The sequence below is a fragment of the Syngnathus leptorhynchus genome, chromosome 6 (assembly GCF_054491065.1).
Source record: "Syngnathus leptorhynchus isolate UIUO chromosome 6, UIUO_Slep, whole genome shotgun sequence".
In the NCBI taxonomy this organism is placed as follows: Eukaryota; Metazoa; Chordata; class Actinopteri; order Syngnathiformes; family Syngnathidae; genus Syngnathus; species Syngnathus leptorhynchus.
Genome location: NC_141200.1, coordinates 8,677,055 through 8,700,469, shown reverse-complemented (window position 1 = coordinate 8,700,469; position 23,415 = coordinate 8,677,055). Strand labels below are relative to the sequence as shown.

At 37.6% G+C, this 23,415-nt stretch overlaps 1 protein-coding gene across 1 annotated transcript in view; it reads right to left on the bottom strand.

The window, feature by feature from the left end:
• The window catches only part of cdh13 (cadherin 13, H-cadherin (heart)), a 114,860-nt gene that overhangs the window by 74,768 nt on the left and 16,677 nt on the right, over positions 1–23,415 (bottom strand). The window contains exons 3-6 of the mRNA XM_085915046.1: positions 18,228–18,326; positions 16,211–16,216; positions 13,257–13,409; positions 3,283–3,427 (exon numbers count right to left, since the gene is read on the bottom strand). Of these exons, the coding sequence (XP_085771172.1) occupies positions 3,283–3,427; positions 13,257–13,409; positions 16,211–16,216; positions 18,228–18,326 (403 nt within the window). The remainder of the gene's footprint in view (positions 1–3,282; positions 3,428–13,256; positions 13,410–16,210; positions 16,217–18,227; positions 18,327–23,415) is intronic.

Below are 23,415 nucleotides of genomic sequence, written 5' to 3'. Positions count from 1 at the left end.
CTATGGTAATTTAAAAGAAGATGGCTCGCGGAAATCAATGATACCTTACTGGTGAAAAGAGAACAGACACATACAAATGAATAAATAATCCAAGAGTGTCTTATTAAATTGGTATTTGGGTTAAAATAAAGCTTATTTAGCACAAAAAATGTGATAATCCTAGTACTAATTAGCGATGTAAATTCTCCAAGTGGGCCATCACTGAGCCAAATGAGACCAACACATCCGTTGGAGAAAAGGGAATGAAAAAAAATGAAGGGAAGAAAAACATACACATTTATCCGAATAACAATGGTCTAAGGATAATTGGGCAGCATTCTAAATGGACATGTAATTGCTCTGACAAGCTGCTGATAGGTCCAGTGGGATGGAGGGTCACCTGTATCGTGTTTGGGAGACTGCTCTCTAGCTAACAGAGAGAGCCAGTCAAAAGAGAGGTATGGACAGAAACCATAATGTGACAATCAGGAACCATCATGTAACAAATTGCCTGCCAGCTTTGGTATAATTTTTCGGTTGAAGCATTTTCCATCTCCGGCAATTTCTCTCAAGCTTGAGCATTGTTATCACCCTAACAAACTCCAAGGAGTTTTTCAACAAAGATCTCTCAGTATCGGTATAGATGCCCTTTTTTTTTTCTTCAATATGAACATAATGATAATCTTGTAAATCAGGCTTGTTTGTGGCACTTGAAGAACAGACCAAATTCATCACAGCAGGATCCTAAGCCTTAATCATCGAAAATAAACACAAATTAGTCTGGAACACCAACGAAAACTGCACCCTGAGTTATTATTATCATTTATACTCCATCATGTCCAATTACGTTTATACTATATCACTGAGACACTAATATCTCTGAATGGTGCCACCAGAAGAACACTAAAGGAAAATGTTGAAAGCATAATTGTGATCAAATGATTTCCACTGTGATTTCCTCGGTGGAAATAAATTGACAATGCAGGCAACCTCTGTGATGTCTGCTTTTGAGCTGACACGACAGAAGGTTTGCATTCATTTAACGTTGCCTTGTTCGGGTACATCCACCTGCCTAACCAAAAATTTACATTTCACATGACTGTTTAAATGTGCAAGTTAATTTCTGGAAAGAAATGTGACAGGGTTAGAGGATTAGAAAGGTTAAAAAAATATTTTGACACTAACACTAAATCAAAGTGAGCAAACCCACAGTTAGGTCAGTCAGTCATTATTAATGGCAACAGAGGGATGCAGACAATGGGGGAAACGGAATATGAGAGGAAAACTAAAAGTGGTGGAACAAAAACAGAGAGAGAAACGATTTGGCTGCATGTCTTATCGGTCTATACAGAAATGTCAGTGCACTGTGACATTCTCTCCTCTAGCTTCCCGCTGCTGCCCAGTCGCTACCATATACACACAAAGCAGGCTGCAACACCACACAAATCCAAATTTACCCAACGGCTGAACGCACTGTACAATACTCGCAAAATTCTACTGTAAATACAAGAACATATTTGAATGGATTTTTACAAGGCAATATCGTTGAGGTTGAGTCCATTCATTTGGACGATACTATTGTCATGGAAAATCAAGTTAATTTCTACCAAGGTGATAAGGTGTCCGTTTTTTAAATAGCAATGGGAAAAAAATGAATAACAATAAAACTTTGCTACTGATGAAACTATTGTCATTCAAAAACTAGGGAGCTCACAGGCAACATAGACTGCTATTTCATTTTCTTTGTGAAATGTTTTGTTATCTTACACTTTGTCTTGGTGCTATGTCAGGATGTCATACGGTTTACATAAAGCAGATGCCAACTGACCAGATACCACGGTGGGTGACTTTTACTAATTGGTGAAAATATAACTTTTGAATAGATGGCAAATGTCAGCCTGATCTGTCGATTCATTTTTTTTTTCCCCTACTACTAAAACACCATGAGGGCAGAGCCAGCTGATATATCGGCACTTTGTCAGTCAATCAGCACAACAAAGTTGAAGGTGAATATCAGGCCTGCAGGGGTCAATCAACTGATTTGGGTTCAATTTGTCATCAGCGCCATGCGGTGCACACATTGCAGTTGAAATATGAGTAGTGTTAAGAATGATGGATTTGAAGAATTTATTCTCGGTGGCTGTAGCTGTTCCAAAAGTCATAATCACAATACCAATCACAAAGCACAATCTTAAGTGAGTAGAACTGTGATAAAAGCCCTGAACAACTTGTGTATTTTCATAAATGATATTTAAATTGTTGATGAATTCTAATCCCAAACACCAAATTTAATTAAACAATGTTCCAGTGGCCAACAGTCATGGGATCATTTCCTAACGCCAGTTTGTAGGCCACAACTACACATTTATATATAAATTATTTTCTTGACAAACGGAAATTCATATCCAGCCTTAATTGACTTGTGTTTTATGGCTACAAAGTAAAGATGTAAGCGTGAAGATTGCAGTAAAATCTTTTTGAAAAATATAATGAAAGCTTTGACTTTATGGGGAAAGAAAAAGAAGGCCAGAGGGGACTTAGTTTTGACAGTCAATCTAACAACCATTGATGCATGAGAGAGAGAGAGAGAGAGAGAGAGAGAGAGAGAGAGAGAGAGAGAGAGAGAGAGAGAGAGAGAGAGAGAGAGAGAGTGTTCTCTTGTGATGTTTTCGGCACTTTCTGAATTGAAAGAAAAAGCTACAATATATGTCACCATAACATCATTAAGTGTCTTGGAAAGTCTACATCATTAGACATCGGTAAACTCACAGTATCAAATTCCTGCTGGAAGCTATCCCAGCCGACAAAAGGCAAATTACATCATATTTATAAAGTATATTCTACACAAACATTATCATTCAAACTGATAAATTTTAATCCGCCATACTGTACTAAACATGTGGCAATATCCAGGCAACTGCAATTCCTAAGCATATTTTCCACAGTTTTCAAAGTTGCAGTCTCCAAGTGGGACCAGACATGCTTTTATCAACTCTACCAATATACTACCAATGCAGAAGTATGCCCCAAGACTTATAAACAAACTTTGATGGTGTTTCCCTTTAAGACACGATGTAGGTCGTGAGACCCATGAGTCTTTCAACAAAGTGTCTTGAGAGGCAATTGCATTACATGTGTAGGTCTCTTGCGAGACATGTTTGTCTCTGTGTTTTATTATTCAGCCGCACGAATGGGACTTCAGCACCAGTTGTATGGATTCCACTAACCCCTTCTACTAAATCAAGAAGACATCACCGGTGAAAATTATTTCACGAGGGTTGTAACAAAGTAAAAGTCACCTACCTGTAGGCGATCCCTCGAGTACCTCTCCGGTGTAGCGCGTCTCTTTGAATATGGGCCGGTTGTCATTCTGATCGATGATAGTGATGACGAGTATCACTGGTCCCTCAACGAGGTTTCCGTTTAGGTCTGTGGTTGACACCTCCAGCTGTAGCATGAAAAAAAAGAATAGAAAATGACATTTTTGTCACTAGCTCAATAAAAGAAATCATTAAAAGTCAACTGATTCCTGATAAAACGAACAGATGATTTATTCCAAACAACAATTACTGTTTTAAACAACTGGCTGATTTGCAGTGCCACATTTAGCTACATTTATTAGGTTTGCACCTGGCACCATTGGGTCGGATAAAGTGTTCTTTTGGATTGTTTTTCATTATTATAATGATGATTTACAATTATTTATGCCAATTGCTGCAGGAAATAAGTCTGTTGATGATAAACATACAGCGTGATTGGCTGCTGTGAAGTGCTGGCGGTAAACAAACTATTGGATTATGTTATTTTGCAGTCACAAGTTTGATCAACCCCTCCGTGAGTCGTCCCTTATCATGTTGGAGGGGTTTCCGTGCCCTTATGATCCTAGGAGCCAAGTTGTCTGGGGCTTCATGCCCCTGGTAGGGTCACCTATGGCAAAAGGGTCCTGGGTGAGGGGCAGGATCCTCAAGGGTGCATGGGAGTTTGCTCAACCAGTCCACATGTGTTTTGTGGACTTGAAGAAGGCCCCTCAGGAAGTTCTGTGGAGGATTCTTCAGGCGTACGGGGTGCCGAACTAACTGATAGGGGCAGGTCCCTGTATCATCGATGCCAGAGTTTGGTCCGCATATCCGGCAGTAAGTCAGATTCGCTCCCAGTGAGGGTTGGACTCCGCCAAGGCTGCCCTTTGTCACCGATTCTGTTCATAACTTTTATGGACAGAATTTCTAGGCGCAGCCGATGTCTTGAGGGTGTCCGGTTTGGGAACCTCAGCATTCCATCTCTGCTTTTTGCAGACGATGTGGTGCTGTTGGCTGCTTCAAGCCGTGATCTCCAGCTCTCATTGGAGCAGTTTGCAGCTTATTGCGAAGAGGTCGGGATGAGGCAAGTCTGGAAGTCCCTCCTAAAGCTGCTGCCCCCGCGTCCCGCCCCCGAATAAGCGGAAGAAGAAGGATGGATGAATGGATGGATGGATGGATGGATGGATGGATGGATGGATGGATGGAAGTTTGATCACTGCACCATGTCTTGAGAACTATCTCATTCATGCTAGGTCTGATTTGCATATAAAAGAGGTAACTTTGTGATCTGTTCCCACGTCTGAGAAAACTGCAACAATCAGATCAGTCACTGACACTGAGATGCTAATCATTGCTTTTGTGACATCAAGTCTGGATTATTGCAAACTCTGTCATCAGGTTTTCCCCAAATAAGATTTTGAGGTCTGCATTTTGTCCAGAATATGATGGTTTATGTTTTTTTTATGTCCAGAATAACAGAACATTTTCCAGAAAAGTAACAGGAATGAAGATAAAACAATAAAGATGAGACCGTAAAGCAAATAATCAGAAATTCAAACTACAAAGACTTTGAAGTTAAATATTTTTCCGTTGTTATTTTCTTGAACATTAATATATTTGATAATCATATTGAAATATTTTCAAATGTTAATGTAACATTTAAGTCTGGGCCTGAATTTACAGTACATTAATTATTTGTGCAGCACTCAGTAATTTAATGAGTAGCCTATAATTAAGGAAGGAATTGCAAAGGCTAATCATCTCTCTCTAAATCCAGGAAAAAAAGGTTCCTTATGGCTAATGTGTGTAAAAAGATTGCGGATCAAATTATTATTTTTGTCTCCCCCGTGTTTTTTGTGTGCCTCATCAATTTGCAAATCCGTCTAATATAAATGCCTCTCCTGCCACGAAAACAACCACACCACTGGAATATTGGGATATTAACAGCACACTATACGTACACTGTAGTGTTGCCTGTGCTTTGTGTGCAAACAAAATAATTTTGCAGCAGGACAAGCAACAATAAATATATTCCAGTGGGATACAATTAATCGGCTGTGGGGGAAAAAGGGGTTTAAGATTCACCGTCTTCTTAACTACAGATATTTTCACAGTTTAAAACATTTGGCCATAAAATACACTTACACCAGATCATTATTAACAATCATTGGCAATCCTGTTGGGAGATAATGGAGGGGTTTAGGGAACGAATGCATAAATATGCAAAGCATCTTTGGGCCACACACATCATCTATATTATACAAGGGCCCGAACATTTTTGTCGAAGAATGTTTCTCTTAAAATGCCCGTAAACACACTTACAGTGTGCGCACAGTATTGTATTAATCGTAATTTTCACTAGTATCTTGGCCAATGGTACAATATAGACATAAACGTAAATTTTCTTTTAACATGCAAAACATTTGAGACAATGAACTAATTCCATTTACCAAAACGACCACTAAAAACTCAGCTCCGAGTTCTAACCGAGGCAAAGAAAAGCGAGGACATTTTTCTGCTGTTAGTCTTCTAAAATCGGTTGCCATTTAGTCACAGATAGATTTGAAAGTGGTGTTACTAGTCCACAAATCACTAAATGGGTTTAAAGGTAATAAACCAAGTAGGACTGTTATACAAGTAGATCGATTGACTAAGGCCAGCTCATTGTGCCCTGAGTGCAAACTAAACTGTAAACTTAATGGTAAACATAATTTACAGACTAACCGTTTCAAATCATGCCCTTCATTGACAGATCTAGTGCTACATTTGCAATTTTGAATCATACTTTTTACTCAATATTCCATGTGATACATACGCTATAGAATATGTAATATATACTTATGGACATATAGAGACTATAAATCAGGAAGGAGAGGGAAAAAAACCAATGTGAAAACCAAATATTATTTATTTATTTTTATTTTGCACCACATTGAAAATAAGTTTAGGTTGCATTATTAATTATTATAGTTTCATCTTAAATTTCTTATTTTGCTTTGCTTGTTTGTGAAGTGGTTCCATGGTCCCTGTGAAATAGAGATGTTTTTTTAGTTTTTTTTAAATTTACACAACTATTACACCATTAAGAAAGGTCACACACAAGTCTAAGTCTTACAAAGACTTGTTACTTGTTTTAAAAGTGAAAATGAAGAAATACCTGTGCTGAAAATGTTTTGGTGGAACTGTAAACTAGTTACCATGACTAACATTCTTCTCCTTCCGTACTTCTGGTTTTTCTTCGGCTTCCATTATGTGCTTAATGGAAGAAGAAGCAGCGTGGCAGCGAGTTTTCGTATGCACCATGTGTTTAGTTTGCAGCTAGGATTGTATTTTTGGCTACAATGCGACACGGGACTTTAGTGGAACAAAGCCAATTTTATTCAAAAGAAAAACTTTTAACAATGTTATTAAGCGGATATTCTGTCGTCTTCATGTGGTGCCGGAGGCAGCGCAAGCACCGCTCAAATTATTTTCTGAACGCAGCTTGTGCTTCAACACACTGGGCTCCAGTACCTCATTTTTTGGGCTACACTAAACAAGCAAACAGCCCATTTGAACAACATTCTGAGTTCCTGAATGGTCTTGTTTAAGCAGTGGGCCTGGGGCATATTTTGCATCTATAATGAGGAAACGGGGAGTTTAGGAGCAACGCATTGTAATATTTATAGGCTTGTTCTTATTTTTTTTTAAGTATGTCTTGCCTACCTACATACCACCCCTGCAAAAAGAAATGAGAAAGTTGTGGTTACATATAAAATCATTGCATTAAAGTAGAACTGCCATAACCAAACCGTAAACTAGCAAGGGAAAGCTGTATTATGCGTCAACTGGGTAATGACAGACTAGGCAAGGAAAATTATTTTCTTGCATTGCACGACCTTCTCAGTTGTTCCTCTTTCAATCACTTTTGCATGACATCACGCACCTTTCTCTACCATACGCAGTCTCACTGCAGAGTCTTCAATATATCACACTTACATTATTACTGTGGAACTAAAAACATGATGTGCAATGGCGGTCACGCACATACTACACACATTTACTTGCATGCACAGACACAAACATCTCAACTAAGTATATTGAACATTAGGCACATCGTTTTTCAATTATTATTCTGTCCCAGTTGCTTCCATAGTAGATGTGTTGAATGCTGAAAAAGGCTAAAAAAGATGGAAAACTGGGGTCGATATCAGCATGCAGAGAACCTGACCTAGGGCATAAATAATCATAAGACTGTGAAAAGTGATGATCTGTCGAACTGCATATCCTGACTTAAAGCACTGTGTGGAATGTTAATAGAATATAGGCTACTGTAGATACAGTAGTTAATGGGATTGCTCTCGCCCGCCTTACCCTGCAAATCAGTTCATGTTAAAAGTCCTGCAGTAAACATACTATAGTGGATGTCGGAAGTGTTTGCAATGGCAAATGTCAACACTAATAGTTATAATATATATATAATAGTCTGAACAAATACAAATTAAAGTAGATAGACTTAAGTTACTTGAAATAAATGCATTCAGTTAAAGCTGGACATGAATGAAAACTGTGAAAAAGATTATGCATATGGAAGTTTTTCCATTGCACTTCACTGTCATCGACGTGTTTTCCATTTCAATTTAGTGTTCCTCTCCCACGGTGGCATTGAAGCCACCCTCTTCTTCATTTGTTGTGGAGAATTCAAAAGAGATGTGCCTGTCGCTGATATTCTCAGGATCCCTGTGAAACTGCTTGCAGTCACTCCAAGGTGACTATTACTCATCACCTCTCAAATACAGCCGAGACTCAGCCATTATCAGCAGACGTCATAGCAGAGCCTTGCTTCCGCCGTTTAGAGCAGTGGTTTCCAAACGTTAGCTCGAATACCTTCATCTTTGGTTCCGGATGAGTGACTCATCAATTTGCAACTCCGAATTGTGGCGTTCTCCTGAGCTCGCAATATAAGTAGGAAGACCACAGCATTCACAGTCTCTTTAAAAGTACTTTGCTGATGTTTTCCATCGAACCTCACATACACAATTCAAAGAGAGTGACTACTTGATGAAGCTCAATTAACAATCAAATGACAAATAGTCAATACATCTGTAACGGAGTGTGCCTTCATGCACAAAATTTCTTCATTACGTGTCATTCATAATCTTGAAATGCTGTGTGACCATCGTAAACCAAAATTAGATATACATAATGAGACCTGGTGCTATGAAGATAAAATATGCACTGTTTGTTCTAAATCTTTAATTGGAAAAGTGTATGCCTCTGTGATCTCATTTGTACTTTTACGGCCTGTGTTTATCGTTTAAAACCTATTTAAATGTCAGAAAGAATATTACAGTGATGGTAAATTATGTAAAGATGTTCATGTGCTCATTAGCAAAAGATTGCTTCTTAAGATTGATTGTTTTGTGCATGGGTTTCTTTCACCAGTCTTATCTCAGAGATCCTCATCTAAAAATCATTCATTCATCACAGCAGAGAAGACACCAACGAATTGTCAACGGGGATAAAAATAGACATTCTTGGGATGGTGGTGCTGTGGGGGGGGATAAAAGACGGGGTAGGACATAAAAACTGAAAAGATAGAAAAAGCAGGACTCTTTCATTTAGCGGGCAAGATAAAAATAAAAGATAATCCCTCTTGGATGGGTATTGGAATTGACACTACGGCTTCCTCTTGTGTAACATGGCACCAAGTTAAGGTACGGAATCATCTTTTGTCTGGCACTGATAGGATTGCTTGATGGGACGGCAGAAATATGTCTGTAACTCTGCTTCATCTTCTGTCACTGTGTCAAAGCTTCACTCATCTTAAAAGCTCTATTAATTGTGTGAAGGCTTTCCAAAAATTAACCATTCATTTCCGATGGCCTGTTCAACATTACGCATTTATTTGTACATTGAAATGTTTGAAATTCAAAACAATTACATAATTCAGTTCAGCATGGTAAGGATTTCAAAACATTTCAAAATTTTCATAGTAATTTTCACATGGTAAAATTCACAAATGAACATATTCTATTCCTACATTAATTCACTGATTCACACAATTTCAACACGCAAAAAAATATGTGTGTGCATGTGCCTGTGTGTGCGTGTGTTTCTGTGTATGTGTGTTGTGCTTTATCTATTGCCCACATACAGAGAGTAAGTTCACACGAGGCCTATTTCCCTGTGTGCAGGGCAGCGTATCGTGCACTCTAAAGCCCAAGAAATTATGGTTCACTCAAGCAGAAAACAGAAGAAGGATTTGGACAAATGTTTGCAGTTGCAGCTACTACAAATAGAGTGGGCATTAAATTGCTATGCATAAGAGCTGTCTATTATTGTAATTGACATGTTATCATTATATTGAAAGGGTTTCAATGGCAAGTGAATGTCATATACTATACTGTAACCATCTATTAAATCAATCTTTTAAAATAAAGTAATCCCTCTGAAAGAAACATCAATTCTTCCATTTTCTTTAGTGGTTATCCTGCTCTGTTTCACATGAAGCTAAAGGCGATAGGCACCCTGGACCATTTGCCAGTTAATCTCAAGCAGATGCATGTTGAGCGAGACAATCATTCTCACTTATAGTCATACTGTCTAAGCAGGAACTGAACTACTGCTGCTTGCACCAAAGTCAGGCGAATAAACCAACACCCCAGGGGCTGGCAACCTTTAATACTCAAAAAGCGATTTGGAATATCTCCCACAGAAAAGAAGAAACAAAAACACAGGGAGTCACAAAAACCCTTTGACATCTAAAGTAAGCCTAACACTGTATGTATGTATGTATGTATGTATGTATGTATGTATGTATACATACATACATACATACAAAAAAGGCAGTCAACTATTTTATTTCAGTGGAAAAGAAAAATAACTGCGAAAAAAAAGAGACTCTCAAATGATATTTGATATCTTTTGATATTTTGCTAAATTTTACGTGGGTAGAATTCAGTGTAACGAGGACATTTGTGCCGATGGCCTCGGTTTAAAAGCGCGGAGCATACCCTTGCAAGACAGTAAAAGTAAGTAAAAGCCTCTCATTTAGTACAACAGTATGCAATAAATGATTCATATTATTTTATAGGCAATCAAATCCAAGGTTATCTCTCCAAAGTCAAAAATGCAATTATGTAAAACTGGTTAGAATAAAAAAACAACAGTCATTTTCTATAGGCATTCTCTGAATATAATTGCCTACAGTATACAATGTGGGAACATTTCACTAACTAAAGGAGAAAATGTGGGCCTGTATAACCTTTTGCAAATCGTTTTAAAGTTCATTGACAATTTCTTATGCCGAATACCAGCATTAGATTTTTGATGGTGATTTTTGTGAGTTCATCTCACTGCAGGCTGTGGTTTGACAGATGCACTAATGCTGGGGTAGAGTTGTGCTTGTCTGGCTATGATGCTCAAAATACATCAATGGATTTGTAGAATGTGTGAAAGAAAGTTGACTTGACCAAGCCTTCCTACACAAAATATGTCAAAGATATTACCATTCTGAGCTGCTTATTCCAATAAAGCCAACACAATGAACAGGCAGTCACAAGATATGCGGGACAAGATACATGGTGACTTACCAATAAGAGGAAAGCTGAGAGTCTATTGACCAAAGTGTTTTTAATGATTGATTTTTTTTTTTTTATATTAATGAGAAATGAGAGCGTTCATAATCACAGTTTTGACAAAAATAGATTGAAAAAGGCCATTCTGCTTGTTTCTTGCAAACCCCATTAATGAAAGACTAAAAGGGAAAAAAAAAAAAAAAAAAACCTCAGGGTATGGCTGATTTAACCTCCTTGAAAGATCAAGATGTTTCAAGTCAAACACAATCCATTCTGTCATGCCAGGTGTGTGATATATCACATTTCAAAACAGCTTTTCCCCAAAGGAAATAAAGCAAATGGATTCAAGAATCTCACAGTCACCTACATTCTTTGTACCGCTTATCGCGTTAGGGTTACGGATGTGCTGTATTCTATTCTAGCTAACAGTGGGGCAAGAGACAGGGTAAACACTGAATTCATCGCCAGCCAATCACAGACATTGTTAACGGCTATCTAAAAAGTAAAGCGTATTATCTCGTTGTATTGTATGTGTACATATTGTTGGATTAATTAACTGCAGCATTCAAAGAGATTCTCTAGGTAACTAATTATGATGATGAATTACAGAGGTTCAATTATTAAATGATGGGAACAAGATTGTTATTTGTTTTTATACTTCTTTCTGATAGTGATGCAAAATAAACTTCTTCCTTTTGGCCCGATTCACCCCGATCAAAATCTATAGAGGAGTCCAATCCGATCTCCTTTTACGTGCCATCTTCAATCCGGATTTTTATTTTTCATTTACAAATCTGAACAAAACAAAAAAACATTTCACATTCAACGATCATCAACATGGGCTCAACTGATGCCTGTCTGTGTTGAATGTGTGTGTTCATCAACAGTAAATGTTTACCCTTCTAGTGGTTTGTCGGTTTCGAGTGGTTTGGTTTGCGGTTCCTGTAATAGGACACTATTTATCGTGAGTTAATCTGGTGATGCCGTTTTCACGTTAGGCTTTAATCTTCTTACATTTATTTCCAGTCTGACTTCAAGGAGTAGAAACAAAGTGTGCCAGATGTTAATACCTTATTAAATAGCAAAGGCATAATGTGTTGAATTGCACTCATGAAGCAACCACAAAGCTCAAGTTATGCTCTCACAATGCCTGCTGACAGACAGCGAGGCTTTATTAATGTACTTAACTGTTTTATTCTCATTACAAATACACAAAGTTGGGCTTCTGGAGTGCCTGCCGTTTTTTTTTTGCAAAGATTTGCATAAATACAATTTATCATCTTGGTAATATAATATTTTGTATTTACTCAACATACATTTACCACTACCTCCTTCTCATATTTTTAAATACAGATAGTACATGTATTTCCAACTTGCTGATGTAAGTGTTGACTATCAGCTAATACCAATATATTGGTCTTAACAGTCACACAACGGTCATTTTTTATTGGTCATTTCGGCATATGGAATGTTCTTCAACCACTTTGAGAAACATTTATAAGCAGAGCAGCATAACTCACATGTCCAATGTGGTTTATAACACCTGCCAAATGTTAAATATTTATGAAATGGCAGGTGGAATACAACCACAGGACAGCCGCTGTTGATGTGCAGGGGAATGGCACCTCCAGATGCCCCAATTTAATTTCACCCTTTAGCTCATCCTGTAGTTACAATTGGACTGACTTGATTTGTCAAAGGTTTGAGAATGACACAAATCAGCAGTGATAACAGAGACAAGTGAAACCTGTCAAGCACGTGCTTGTATTTTTCTTTTGAAGGGTCGTTGTCCCTGTCAAGTTTTTTTTTTTTTTTTTCTCCATATTTATGATATGAGATTTTCAAAGGCAACTATCTTAGTGTTACCTTGTACCCCAGTTAAAAGAGGATGAATGTCAATGGATGAACTAAGGTAAAAAATATTGGACATTATCTTTATCCCTCTTTCACTTAACATTCAAAATAAAAAGCTTTTTATCAAGCAAGTTACAAAATATTCATGCCTATTTGTTTTATTTTGCCAACCATGGGGTTTTATCAATTTAACATTTGGCAGAAACTAATAATTGCTAAACAAAAATCCGACTGATGTAACTTAATTAAAATGTGAGAAGGTCTTTCTGCGTATCACTTTATGTACCATTGTTTTTTTTGTTCAAAATAATTAAATGCATTTTAGGAATTCTGTTCATATTAAAGGAGAGATTTACTCTGAATTCACACTACAAGTAAAGTTTTTGTTGCCTATGTCTGAATATGTGACAGTGAGTAAATTCTGAACATGGTGTGGGGACGATGGATGTAATCACCATCCTGTGAGGTCCCGGATAAATAAATGCAAAATCCTGGATTTAGTCATCTTTTTGCAGTATTTTAGTTTTAATTTACAGTTGATTACGTGACAGAGATGAAGACCACTGACCTGGTATGAATCGATGACCTCCCGGTCCAGTGAGCGAGTGACTGATACGTCTCCTGTGTCTATGTCAATAGTAAAGAGACCTTTGGGGTCTTGGTCAGCACCAGGTCCTGTCAGTCGGAAAATATGATCCCACGACTTCTCTGTTGCAATCACCTGCAGGCCAAAACACACGCGGCAAGTCAAAGCATTGCACATTTATCTTTTGGGTCAAGCTATCTCCCAGATTATATTGTTGTGTCGGCAGAAATACATTTTGATAGATGTACTCACATGAGACTACAGTTGGCAGCACCATCCATGAGGAGGCCATTCAGAAGAAAAGAAAAAGAAAAGGGAGGGTGCAGATCATTTTATGTCCACACAGTGTAGGTTGTGATTTAAAAACAAATCACATAATAATTCTAACCTTAATTATTGAAAAATATTAAGAGCATAATCAAAATAAAGTCTGGAAACATGCCGTATTTCAAAAGTCAAACTAAACAGAGTTCAACTGTTACTCAGTATGATTAACTCTTAAGACTTTAGTTCAATTCGGGGTTTTTTTGAGAAAGGTTTTTTAAACTACAATTTACAGAAGGAAATGCATGAGGAAAGGCGTGATTACAGATGAAAAATATTAACAATTCATATCACGATTAGAGTGAACAATGTTGCTATGGGAGCAGTTTCTCGTGATATTGCTGAAAAAAATACACAATTTTATTTTTAATGTAAAAATATTAAGTCTGTAAACATGTTTTGGGCTCATTAGAAAATGTAAAAATCAGCAACCAATATGAATGATTTATTCCACTTATTCTACTACTACTTTACACTGTTTCATTTATTTTTCCGACTTTGATGACAGCTTGTAATGCTAAACTTGTATTCGAATCCTAACCCATTGTTCTTGTGAAGTTGGAAATACTAAATTCCAGTACCCAGCAAAGACCCCTGTTATTAATATGATAGTACTCCACACCTGGTGATTGAGGAAGTCAGGGTGGAAAGGCAGCAAATCAAAAGGATTCACAGATGGCTCAGCAGCAAACCTTCGGAAAGGTAGCGCCACAAAAATAAGGCATGCTGGTGTTCAATGAGATGTGAACGTATTACCGAGCTGATGACATGACAACTCCAGGTGAAACCGTAGTAAAGTGTCACGAAGAGTTTAGCGTCATTACGAGATGCTTAGTGGGAGATTGCAAGAACAGTCTATATTTGACTGACGCAGATGGTGCCAACTAAATATGTATACAGTAGCTTTGTCTGTGCTGAATATGTCTCCACAGTGAGTAGGGCGGAGACCCAGAGGAAAGGATCCCGCTCACCACCACTACCACGCACCATGTCTATCACCTCAAATTAATTGCTAAACAAACATGAAAAGCAGTGTGGGGTGTGACACTACAGAGAAATGACAGAAATTGAATTGCTGTTGTTCAAAAATACTGAGAATGAGCACTGTAGCACTTTGTATAGTAAAAACCCTTTTTTTGACCCACGAGATGATGTAGGCAGCTGTGAATGAATTTCAAGTTGAACTGTGATACCAGCAGTTTGTGTGTTGTACATGTTTGCATCTGTCAATTACTAAAAAAAAAAAATGACAGGTTAATGAGTGATACATTTGGAACAGATTGAGCAATTTATTTTAAAAAACACTATATACTCCATACATGGAGTCTAATTATTGTTGAGATGAGTCTCCTTGAGAGAAAGAAGAAGGCATGTACTAATTTATGTGTCCTTCCAGTTCAAACTAATGAAGGGCAAGATGCAAGTTTGAAAGGCAAGGTAAGGACGGAGTTCTCAACAAATAATGAGTCACTAATGGTGACAGTGGAACTGATTATTCCTACACACATTATTTTCTTGGTAATTATTGTTATAAAATATACCTAAAATCAGAGGTTGACTGGCAGTCTGGAACAGACAAGGCTTTCAGCTGTTGACCTATGAAACAGAGTAACAGTAACCAGCTCAATCTCAACATTTTTGCAATTCTTATTCCTTTTCTGCCGAAACGCTAATATACGTGGTGACCTAAGTCCTGGAAATGTGCATTTGATGGACAAAATGAATACATATGCCAACCAATGACATGTTCATTGGCTGTTTGGATGGAGAAACAAATGGAAAGCCACATAATTCTAAAAAGGAATAATAATAATAATAATAATAAAAAAATGTGGAATTGGGATTTGTCATATTGGAGCCAATATAAAAGTCTCCCTTAAGGCCCGCAACCATAGTTATGGCACTATGCATTGGGTTGCTAATGGAAAAAGGTAAAAAAACAAAAGCCTACATTAGGTCAGCATCTATTCTGGAGTTATCACCTGACAAATCTGCTTTTTATTGCTTTGCCTGCTTGTAAGCTCCTCTCATCATATTGCATACCACCACCTGCTCCATTTGTCCTGCGGTCCAAGCAAGATTTGGAATTTGCTTCTGCCAAACAAAACATGACTAACTGTATGAAAAGAAGAAAGAAAAGGAAGAAGCCCCTAATAAAGGGAGAGTGTAGGGGGATTGTGATTGGATGTTTTTTTGTCTTCCAGAGACAATTAAGCAAATAATTTAGAATAACTGATAAAGCCAGAGGCTGCGTGTGTTTTAATGCTTTAATATTCCCCAATACAACGTGCCTGCTCTGTTTTCAGAAGATACGGCCAATGTGTTGTTCACTGGCAGTTTTGTCGAAAACACAAACAATACAAAAAGTGCATGAGGGGAGAAAAAACAACAACAAACAAAGCAAACATGTAGGAGCTGTTGGACAGCCTTGGACAGATGATGCGGAGAAAGGAGAGGTGATGAAACAATGCAAGAGACGACATATTCATTTTGTGTATATATATATATATATTTTTTTTTTTACCAGGTAAGCCAATTGAGAACATTTTCTCATTTACAATGGCGACATGGAGGTAAGGTGTGTGAAGTGTCTTGCCCAAGGACACAACGACATGTGACTGTGACAGAGCTGGGATCGAACCGCCAACCCCCCAGTTACTAAACGACCCACTCTACTGCCTGAGCCACAGCCGTCATTGGCTGGCACTGCAAGTTGATTTGTGTGCTGAAACCTGAGGTTGACGTTGCATGTTGCCGTGTGAGTTTGATGTGTATGGCATAAGTGAACTGAGATGTTTACTGTCAAATGTATATATATATTTTTTTAAATGGATAAAAAAATCAGCTTGCAACAAAAACAAGACTGGAAAGTACAAACCAATATTTTTGGGGGAACGATTTGGGGCAAACCTTTGCAGTTGACAGATACATTAAGGGGCATTTCATTGCAAGATTCAGTTTGTGTTGGTGGCCCCAGAGACAGCACAAAAGAGACCTCACTATCAAAACAATCCCAAAACCAGCAGGAGGTGTGACACACAATATGCTTCCAACCCTTCTCTTGAGACCTGTAGTCACAACACCATCCTCCGGCCCTTGAGCCAAACACACAGACACACACCTTACATTCCCACACATTATCAGACATGTCTAATGACAGTCACCCATCACTCCATCTCTTTACTTCTATCTGAAGGCAAGATGGAGAATGCATAAATAAAATGGCTCGCTGTCTCATGAATGTGAAAGGTTGCACAAGATGAAAACAATTGGTGTGGAAAATCAGTTTCAGCGTGTCACAGACATATGACTTCTACTTGATGTAACGACACACATTAGCCCGTCCGGTCAAGTAAAACGTCGATGTGTCTATATGGGAGAATGAGGAAAAAATAATGGTGGATGTAGAGAAATAAATGGGAGCAAGATCGTTAAGGGGGATCTAGGCTGCTCACATGATTTTCTCAAGGCTGAATTGTTAGCTGGACCTTAGAGGATAGACTAAACTTAACAGCTGACTGCCATACTCCTTTTGCTCAACCTCTAGTGAATGACTAAGTCTATAAAAGTCACCACCTCTTCGGCTGGTTTCAGCTAGTTAACTCCTCAGATGGGGAGTTCATTTCCAAACATATAATCTGGGTGCAAGACCCTGCGCTACTGCTCTCTCCGGAGTATCATTATCATAAATACACCTGAGTATGTGATAGCTTTCATTTTAGTCATTGAGGGCACTGGCACATTTCTCTGTTTCCTGGCTTATCTGAAATAAACAAGCCGGAGACGCTAATACATCATAGATTTTATCACCAGCATAGACAAATGAAAAATCTGCTCAAGTTTTAAAATGTTAAATGAATGCTTTGCTTTCTACCCTCTGAAAGGAAATGAGTTCATTTGTTTTTTGAAGACTTTTATAGATATTTAATACACTGACAGACAATATGTGATTAATTTAGTTTTAGTATTCATTATGAATGTTGTTTTCCTTCCTGAAAAAAAGCTTAATTGGAAATGGCTCAATGAGAAACTAATGTTTGGAAATATTCTTTTGATAAAATAAAATGGTCTGAAGTGTGAAGTACTTAAATTGATGTTAGTTAAGGTCATGATGGCAATATTGCATGTTGTCATTTTTGTGAATTACATTTTTTTCTTACGTCTAAAAATCTAAAGTAGAGGCTAATTTAAGATTCTAATTTCAAAAAAAGTAATACGGAAAGTATGAAACATTATGTGATAAGATAAAACTTTAATTGCAACAGTTAATTTGGCATTTATTTGTATGTTTCTCGATTTCCCAAAACTGAGCAAATTGAAAAAAATTGTAAAGGATTAATTTGTAACCACGGACTTCTTTTAATCCCATGCTTTCTCTTCCATTACCAAGTTTCACTGTTTGGCACTGTTATTGTTGTTTTATGTATCACAATATCATAAGTGCCTGCTGGTCCATTCATGTCATTTGCCAAGCTTGTTTTATACACTACCAGACTTAACAAAGATACATAGTTATAAATTATGTATTTGCTTGAATTGTAATATTCACATTACAGTCATATCTCAAATCATTCTAGGTCTCATATCTAGTGTTGTTGGTTTATAGTAGTGTAGTAGTATCATGCTTACCCTGCCGATGATCCTTGGGAAAGGGGCTCTCTGGTTCTCAGTGACAATCATTGGAGGAACCAGCAGGGATCTTTTCACTCTATGTGGCAGACCGAGAAGCTGTAACATAAAAATCACAATATATTAACCATTGGTGCATTATAAATTATTTGCTTGAATGAAGAAAAATAGAGTTCTGACCAAGCACTCAATTATATGGATTTCAAAACAACTGCCAGCGGTCAGTTTTCTTTTTTTTCCTTCACTTTATTGAAGATGAAGAAAACAACGTGGAGTTTGATAAGGAAAGCAAGGAGGAAATCATGCACCCATTGAGCTTGCAGCATCAGTGGTAAACACATGAGACTGAACGTTGTCAAGGGAAATTAACTTGAGTTCATATATAATTGTCTTTTCAATCACACCAAACCAAAAAAAACAAAGGAAGAAATGTGTTGTTGAAATCAGAAGCAAAGATTTGTAGTCATTAGTACAAGACCAAAAAATGGGGTGTGTCATCAGTTACGTATTAGGTATGAAGAAACTGACCAAAAGAAAGACACAAACCACAACACAAACACGTATCTGTCTGATTTTAGACACAGAAATAAAGAAAAGGATAACACAGCAAGCTACTGATTTAATGAACCAGTAACAATTACTGCAGATGGTTTTGACAAAGTGAAACTGTTGAGGCAGAAGGAGTAGATCACAGATTGTAGCTCTCCCAAACACAATTGCATGGACTAATTTTATTCCCCACCCTCTTGCTGTTGTTTGTTTGTGAAGAAAGAGATGCTGCCCCCCTCCATCCACACACAATTCTGCTTGGGTGTGAATGGAAAAAAAAAGTCATTGACATATGAACCAGAATCTGGAGTCCTGGCTCCAAACATAGGGATGATATCCTACAATAGAAGAGACATTGGAAACTATCCACGCACTGGGACACGAGCCCAGAGAGAAAACAAACACGCACGCACAAGATGACACACACACTTGGGTATTCGCAATAGGTATTCAAGTAATTGTGAATTTATAGGGAACTCTCAAAAGTTCAACTCATCAAAAGTGTTGCAACAATTTGGAGCTAAACCAAGTTAGATAAAAATGGGAAGGCATTACAACTAGTGGTCCTTGCGCCTGGTTCAAAGTTGAGAGTTTGAAACGTTTGTATTTTCTCTCAGCCATTGCATAGGTTTTCTAGAGCTACTTTCACCTAACTCTCCAAATAATGCTTTTTTTTCTTTCAATAAGTAAAACAGTTGATGTATGACTTGATGGTGTATACAGATTGATGCCCACACATGTCCATTTATTTGCGACTTTCCTCAATCCAGTACCATGAATAGAGTTATGTTTATTGATCAGAATTTCAAATTCTTCATGAAGCAAAAGTTGACAAGTACATATATTATTGCAGTGCTTATCACACAGCTGTGGAGACAAAAACGCTCTCACACGTCATTTTAATTGACATCTCCGTGGAACAATGATGCTGAGAAAAAGGACATTTTCTAAAAAAAAAAGAGCAAACATGTCAACACAGGATCCGGGACCTTGTGAGACACACTAATTTTTTTCATTGTGGATAAATTAACGCTGATGTCTGTCGCCTTAATTCATTTGAATTGTGCAAAATAAATACATTCCCTGCTTATCAACTCCAATGTCACCAGTGAAGTGAAAGGAAACAAATGTGACTGCTCAGGGAGGGTGGGCTCTCATGCAATCTCTTGCATTTGGTGGAATGATTGGAAGTGACAAATCTTGCCTTGACATTATTCAGGTCTTTAGTGAACACAATGAGGATTTTTAGGAGAACATCCTTTCAGTAAGCCTATAAGTCTTGCACATACAAGTTCACTCAAATAAGCATTTGGGGGGGTTAGGAGGTGATTGTGCATGAGCAAAAAACATCTGGTTCACACTGAATTATTTTATAAAAACACCACAATTAAATGTCACACAAAACAAAATGTGTACATGACACAGATCACGATCTAAACATTGCACATGGACAACTGCATAATTTATTGTTTGACTAATTTACTCAACCAATATTGACCTACATGCATTAATCCATTAATCAGGTTCAGACTAGCTTGTTAGCACAAGTTTGGTATGTGTGATGCCTAATAGTTTGTAGACATCACCTACTGCTACATTATCCACAGACACCCCTAAATTGACTATAATAATTTGACACACAGTTAAAAAAAAGGCTGATTATTGGACTGGCTAAAGGGTTTTAGATGTGCCCTAAAAAGGACCTGTCATGAGCAATGAAACTTGGCCTCCTGTGCTGTCATCATGTTGGCAGAAGAAGAAACATAAACTCTAATGCACCACATTTTCCTGGGGGTGGCCAGCCAAATTAGATCAGTTTAGATGCTGTTAGAAGATATTAGATGAAGTGATGCAGGCACTTTTGCCTGCTTCATTTGCAATGCAGATATCCTTTTTTGTCCTTCCTTTTTTTATTGCCCATAGTGCAACACTGTATTGACTGCACACAAATGTGGAGTGCGTACAAACAGGGCTTTGTTTGCGTGTTGACTGATGAGCACGCTGTTCGTGGCTGTCAGTGTGTCTAGCACACCTAATTGAAAAAGAACAGGTAAGAGGCACAACTAGGGCACATGGCTAGAACAGTGCCAACACTCTAACGATGAGCATAGCGGTGAGGCTTCCATCTGTCAAGCACTCTCGCCACTAACCGTTCTACCTTATGCTCCCTTTCCAAAGGTCAGATAAACACAATGAAACAGTAATCATAAACAACTAGACCAGAACCAGCCCAAATATAAATGGTGAAGTCTGAAATGGCCACTTTTAGCAAATCCGTTGAGGCACGACCTTCCAAATGTCAAAGATATTAAACTGGACATGAAACTGTTAAACTGGTAGGTGATGGGTTTTCAAGCAGAGGCTGTAAGAACTCCGACCTAAGTTTGGTAATCAAGGCTTGACCGCATCAAAGTCATGGAGCTGAGGTCTCAGCTGTGACATACAGCATGTACAGGGTCCGGCAAAATGATCTGACACATTTGTAGGTTGAATAAAATGGGACGTTTAACTTATAAAGTTGTTCTTTGTTTTCTTTCCTAAATCCATCCGTCACTTTCGTTAGCACTTATCTTCATTAGGGTTACAGATGAGCCCGGGTTTATGGGGCCGGGCTGGATTATAGACTAGATTTAAAATGATTTACTGATTACTTTTTTGCCGTCACTGTACATTACTGAAATTACGAATCAAGGTTAAAGGGAAAGTTTGCAATTATTTCATGGGTCTGACATTTTTCGGTCACAATACACAAAGGAGGACACAAATTTGATATGCTTATTTACCCTATTTTCACAGTGCTGTTTTTTATTCAGTTAAAAACAAAACCAACTTTGTGTGACTAATTATGCATGTGTGTGCATGTGAGTTTAATGATGTTAATTTTCTAGTTTTTTTTATGTGCAAGCAGCCATGAGAAAGGAAAAAAAAACAAGTCACTATCATGTGAGCCCAGAGTGACTAAGGCAACAATGTCATGTCCTTGTCTATTCTGCCATTTTTACTTTCAACGCTATATTGAGAAGTGTCATTACTCATTTCTGACAATGTGTTGTGGTCCTGGTGAGAAATGGATAACATCAAGGCCAACTCTAACCAGCAGTGACAAGGTTGTGCAGATAACTATAGAGGACAATTTTAGATATGCTACCAAGTGAAATTGAAAGTGTCCCTATGAAGCATAGCTTAGTTAAAAGTAATCACAGGTTCTGACAAATAGACACAAAATAATTCAACCGTCTGTCTACCATAAGTCATCTTAAATTTATAGCAACCAACAGTAATGGGTTATTCAATTTTAATTGAAGTGTTGAGTTTTGCAGTGGGACAATGTGTCCTATTTTTGTCAATGCAGTATTCATTTTGATTTACATAGCTATTGGACTCATATCAGCAAAAAGGTATTTTAATGCACTCAAACAATAGCAACAGACTTGCAAAAGTCCTGAAAACTAAAGTTGGGTAGACGTGTGTCTCCTTGCTTTGGTTTTGCTCCATTAATACATTTGATGCAATTATTATGAAAAGGATGACTCGTGGCTGACTGTGTAATCTGTTCACAGTGAAATTTAGTGCGGCTCGGCACTTTTACATGACATTCAGCGTTTAAGATTCTGGACGAGCAATGATTCCAAACATATAGCCTAGGAAATAATTTGAATGCTAAAGAACCTATTGAATGTCAAGCCTTCTAACCAAATGGTGAAAATAAGTAGGAATTAATCCAGAAAGCAAAAGACAGACAAAAGGTAAAGCAATAAACAGAATTACTGAGTTGAATAGGGACACAAACAGATTATAATGTGTGCTGTTGTGCTGTGTATGCAAGATGTTCTTTCTCACTCATACCCAGACGGCCTTAGTCAAATTCAAAGCTGGCTAAGAAAAAAAATCTATTTGCCAATACAGGATGAAAATATGACTGTGGATGGAATGTTGAAATCATTGCATTTGCAAAATAAAAGCGACAAAAGCTGAATAAACAGGCTTATGGACTTATTTCAACCCCTTATCAGTTGTTAAATATGAATGACGCTTGCCTCTGCCCCCACCACAAGATTTTTTCCACAACTCTGCAGGAAAACAAAAAAAGATCACAAAATAAAGCTCACAGTCCATTTTGGCATTATGCATTTGTCGAACTGAAATGGATTCAGACGCTATTTTGCAAAGGATCTCTTTTAAGTCAAACCGTATGAAAAAATTATATTGGATAACTTTTCACATGATACATGAATATTATACTTAACTCACTCTTATTACTTAAAATTGTAATAGCTGGAACAAAGGCAGTTTATTTTAATTCATAACAATTTCCACTCTTCTGGGAATGCCTTCTACATGATCTTCATTAAATGTACTGTATATAGACAGTGACAATGTGTGCAAAGGTTACGATTAGAACATTTTCCATCTTCAATAAAAGGTCAAGCTTGCATATTTCAAATTTCAAATTGCTGTTTCTGACATGCATGTTCTCTGTAACTGAAATTACACTCAACTATTCTACAACTTTTTTTTCAGTCCATACGTATGCCACAGTCATCTGCTTTGATAGACTTCACAGTGGACTTGGACTATTTATTTTACTGCACTTAAATACACACACACACGCATGCACGCACGTACACAAACACACACG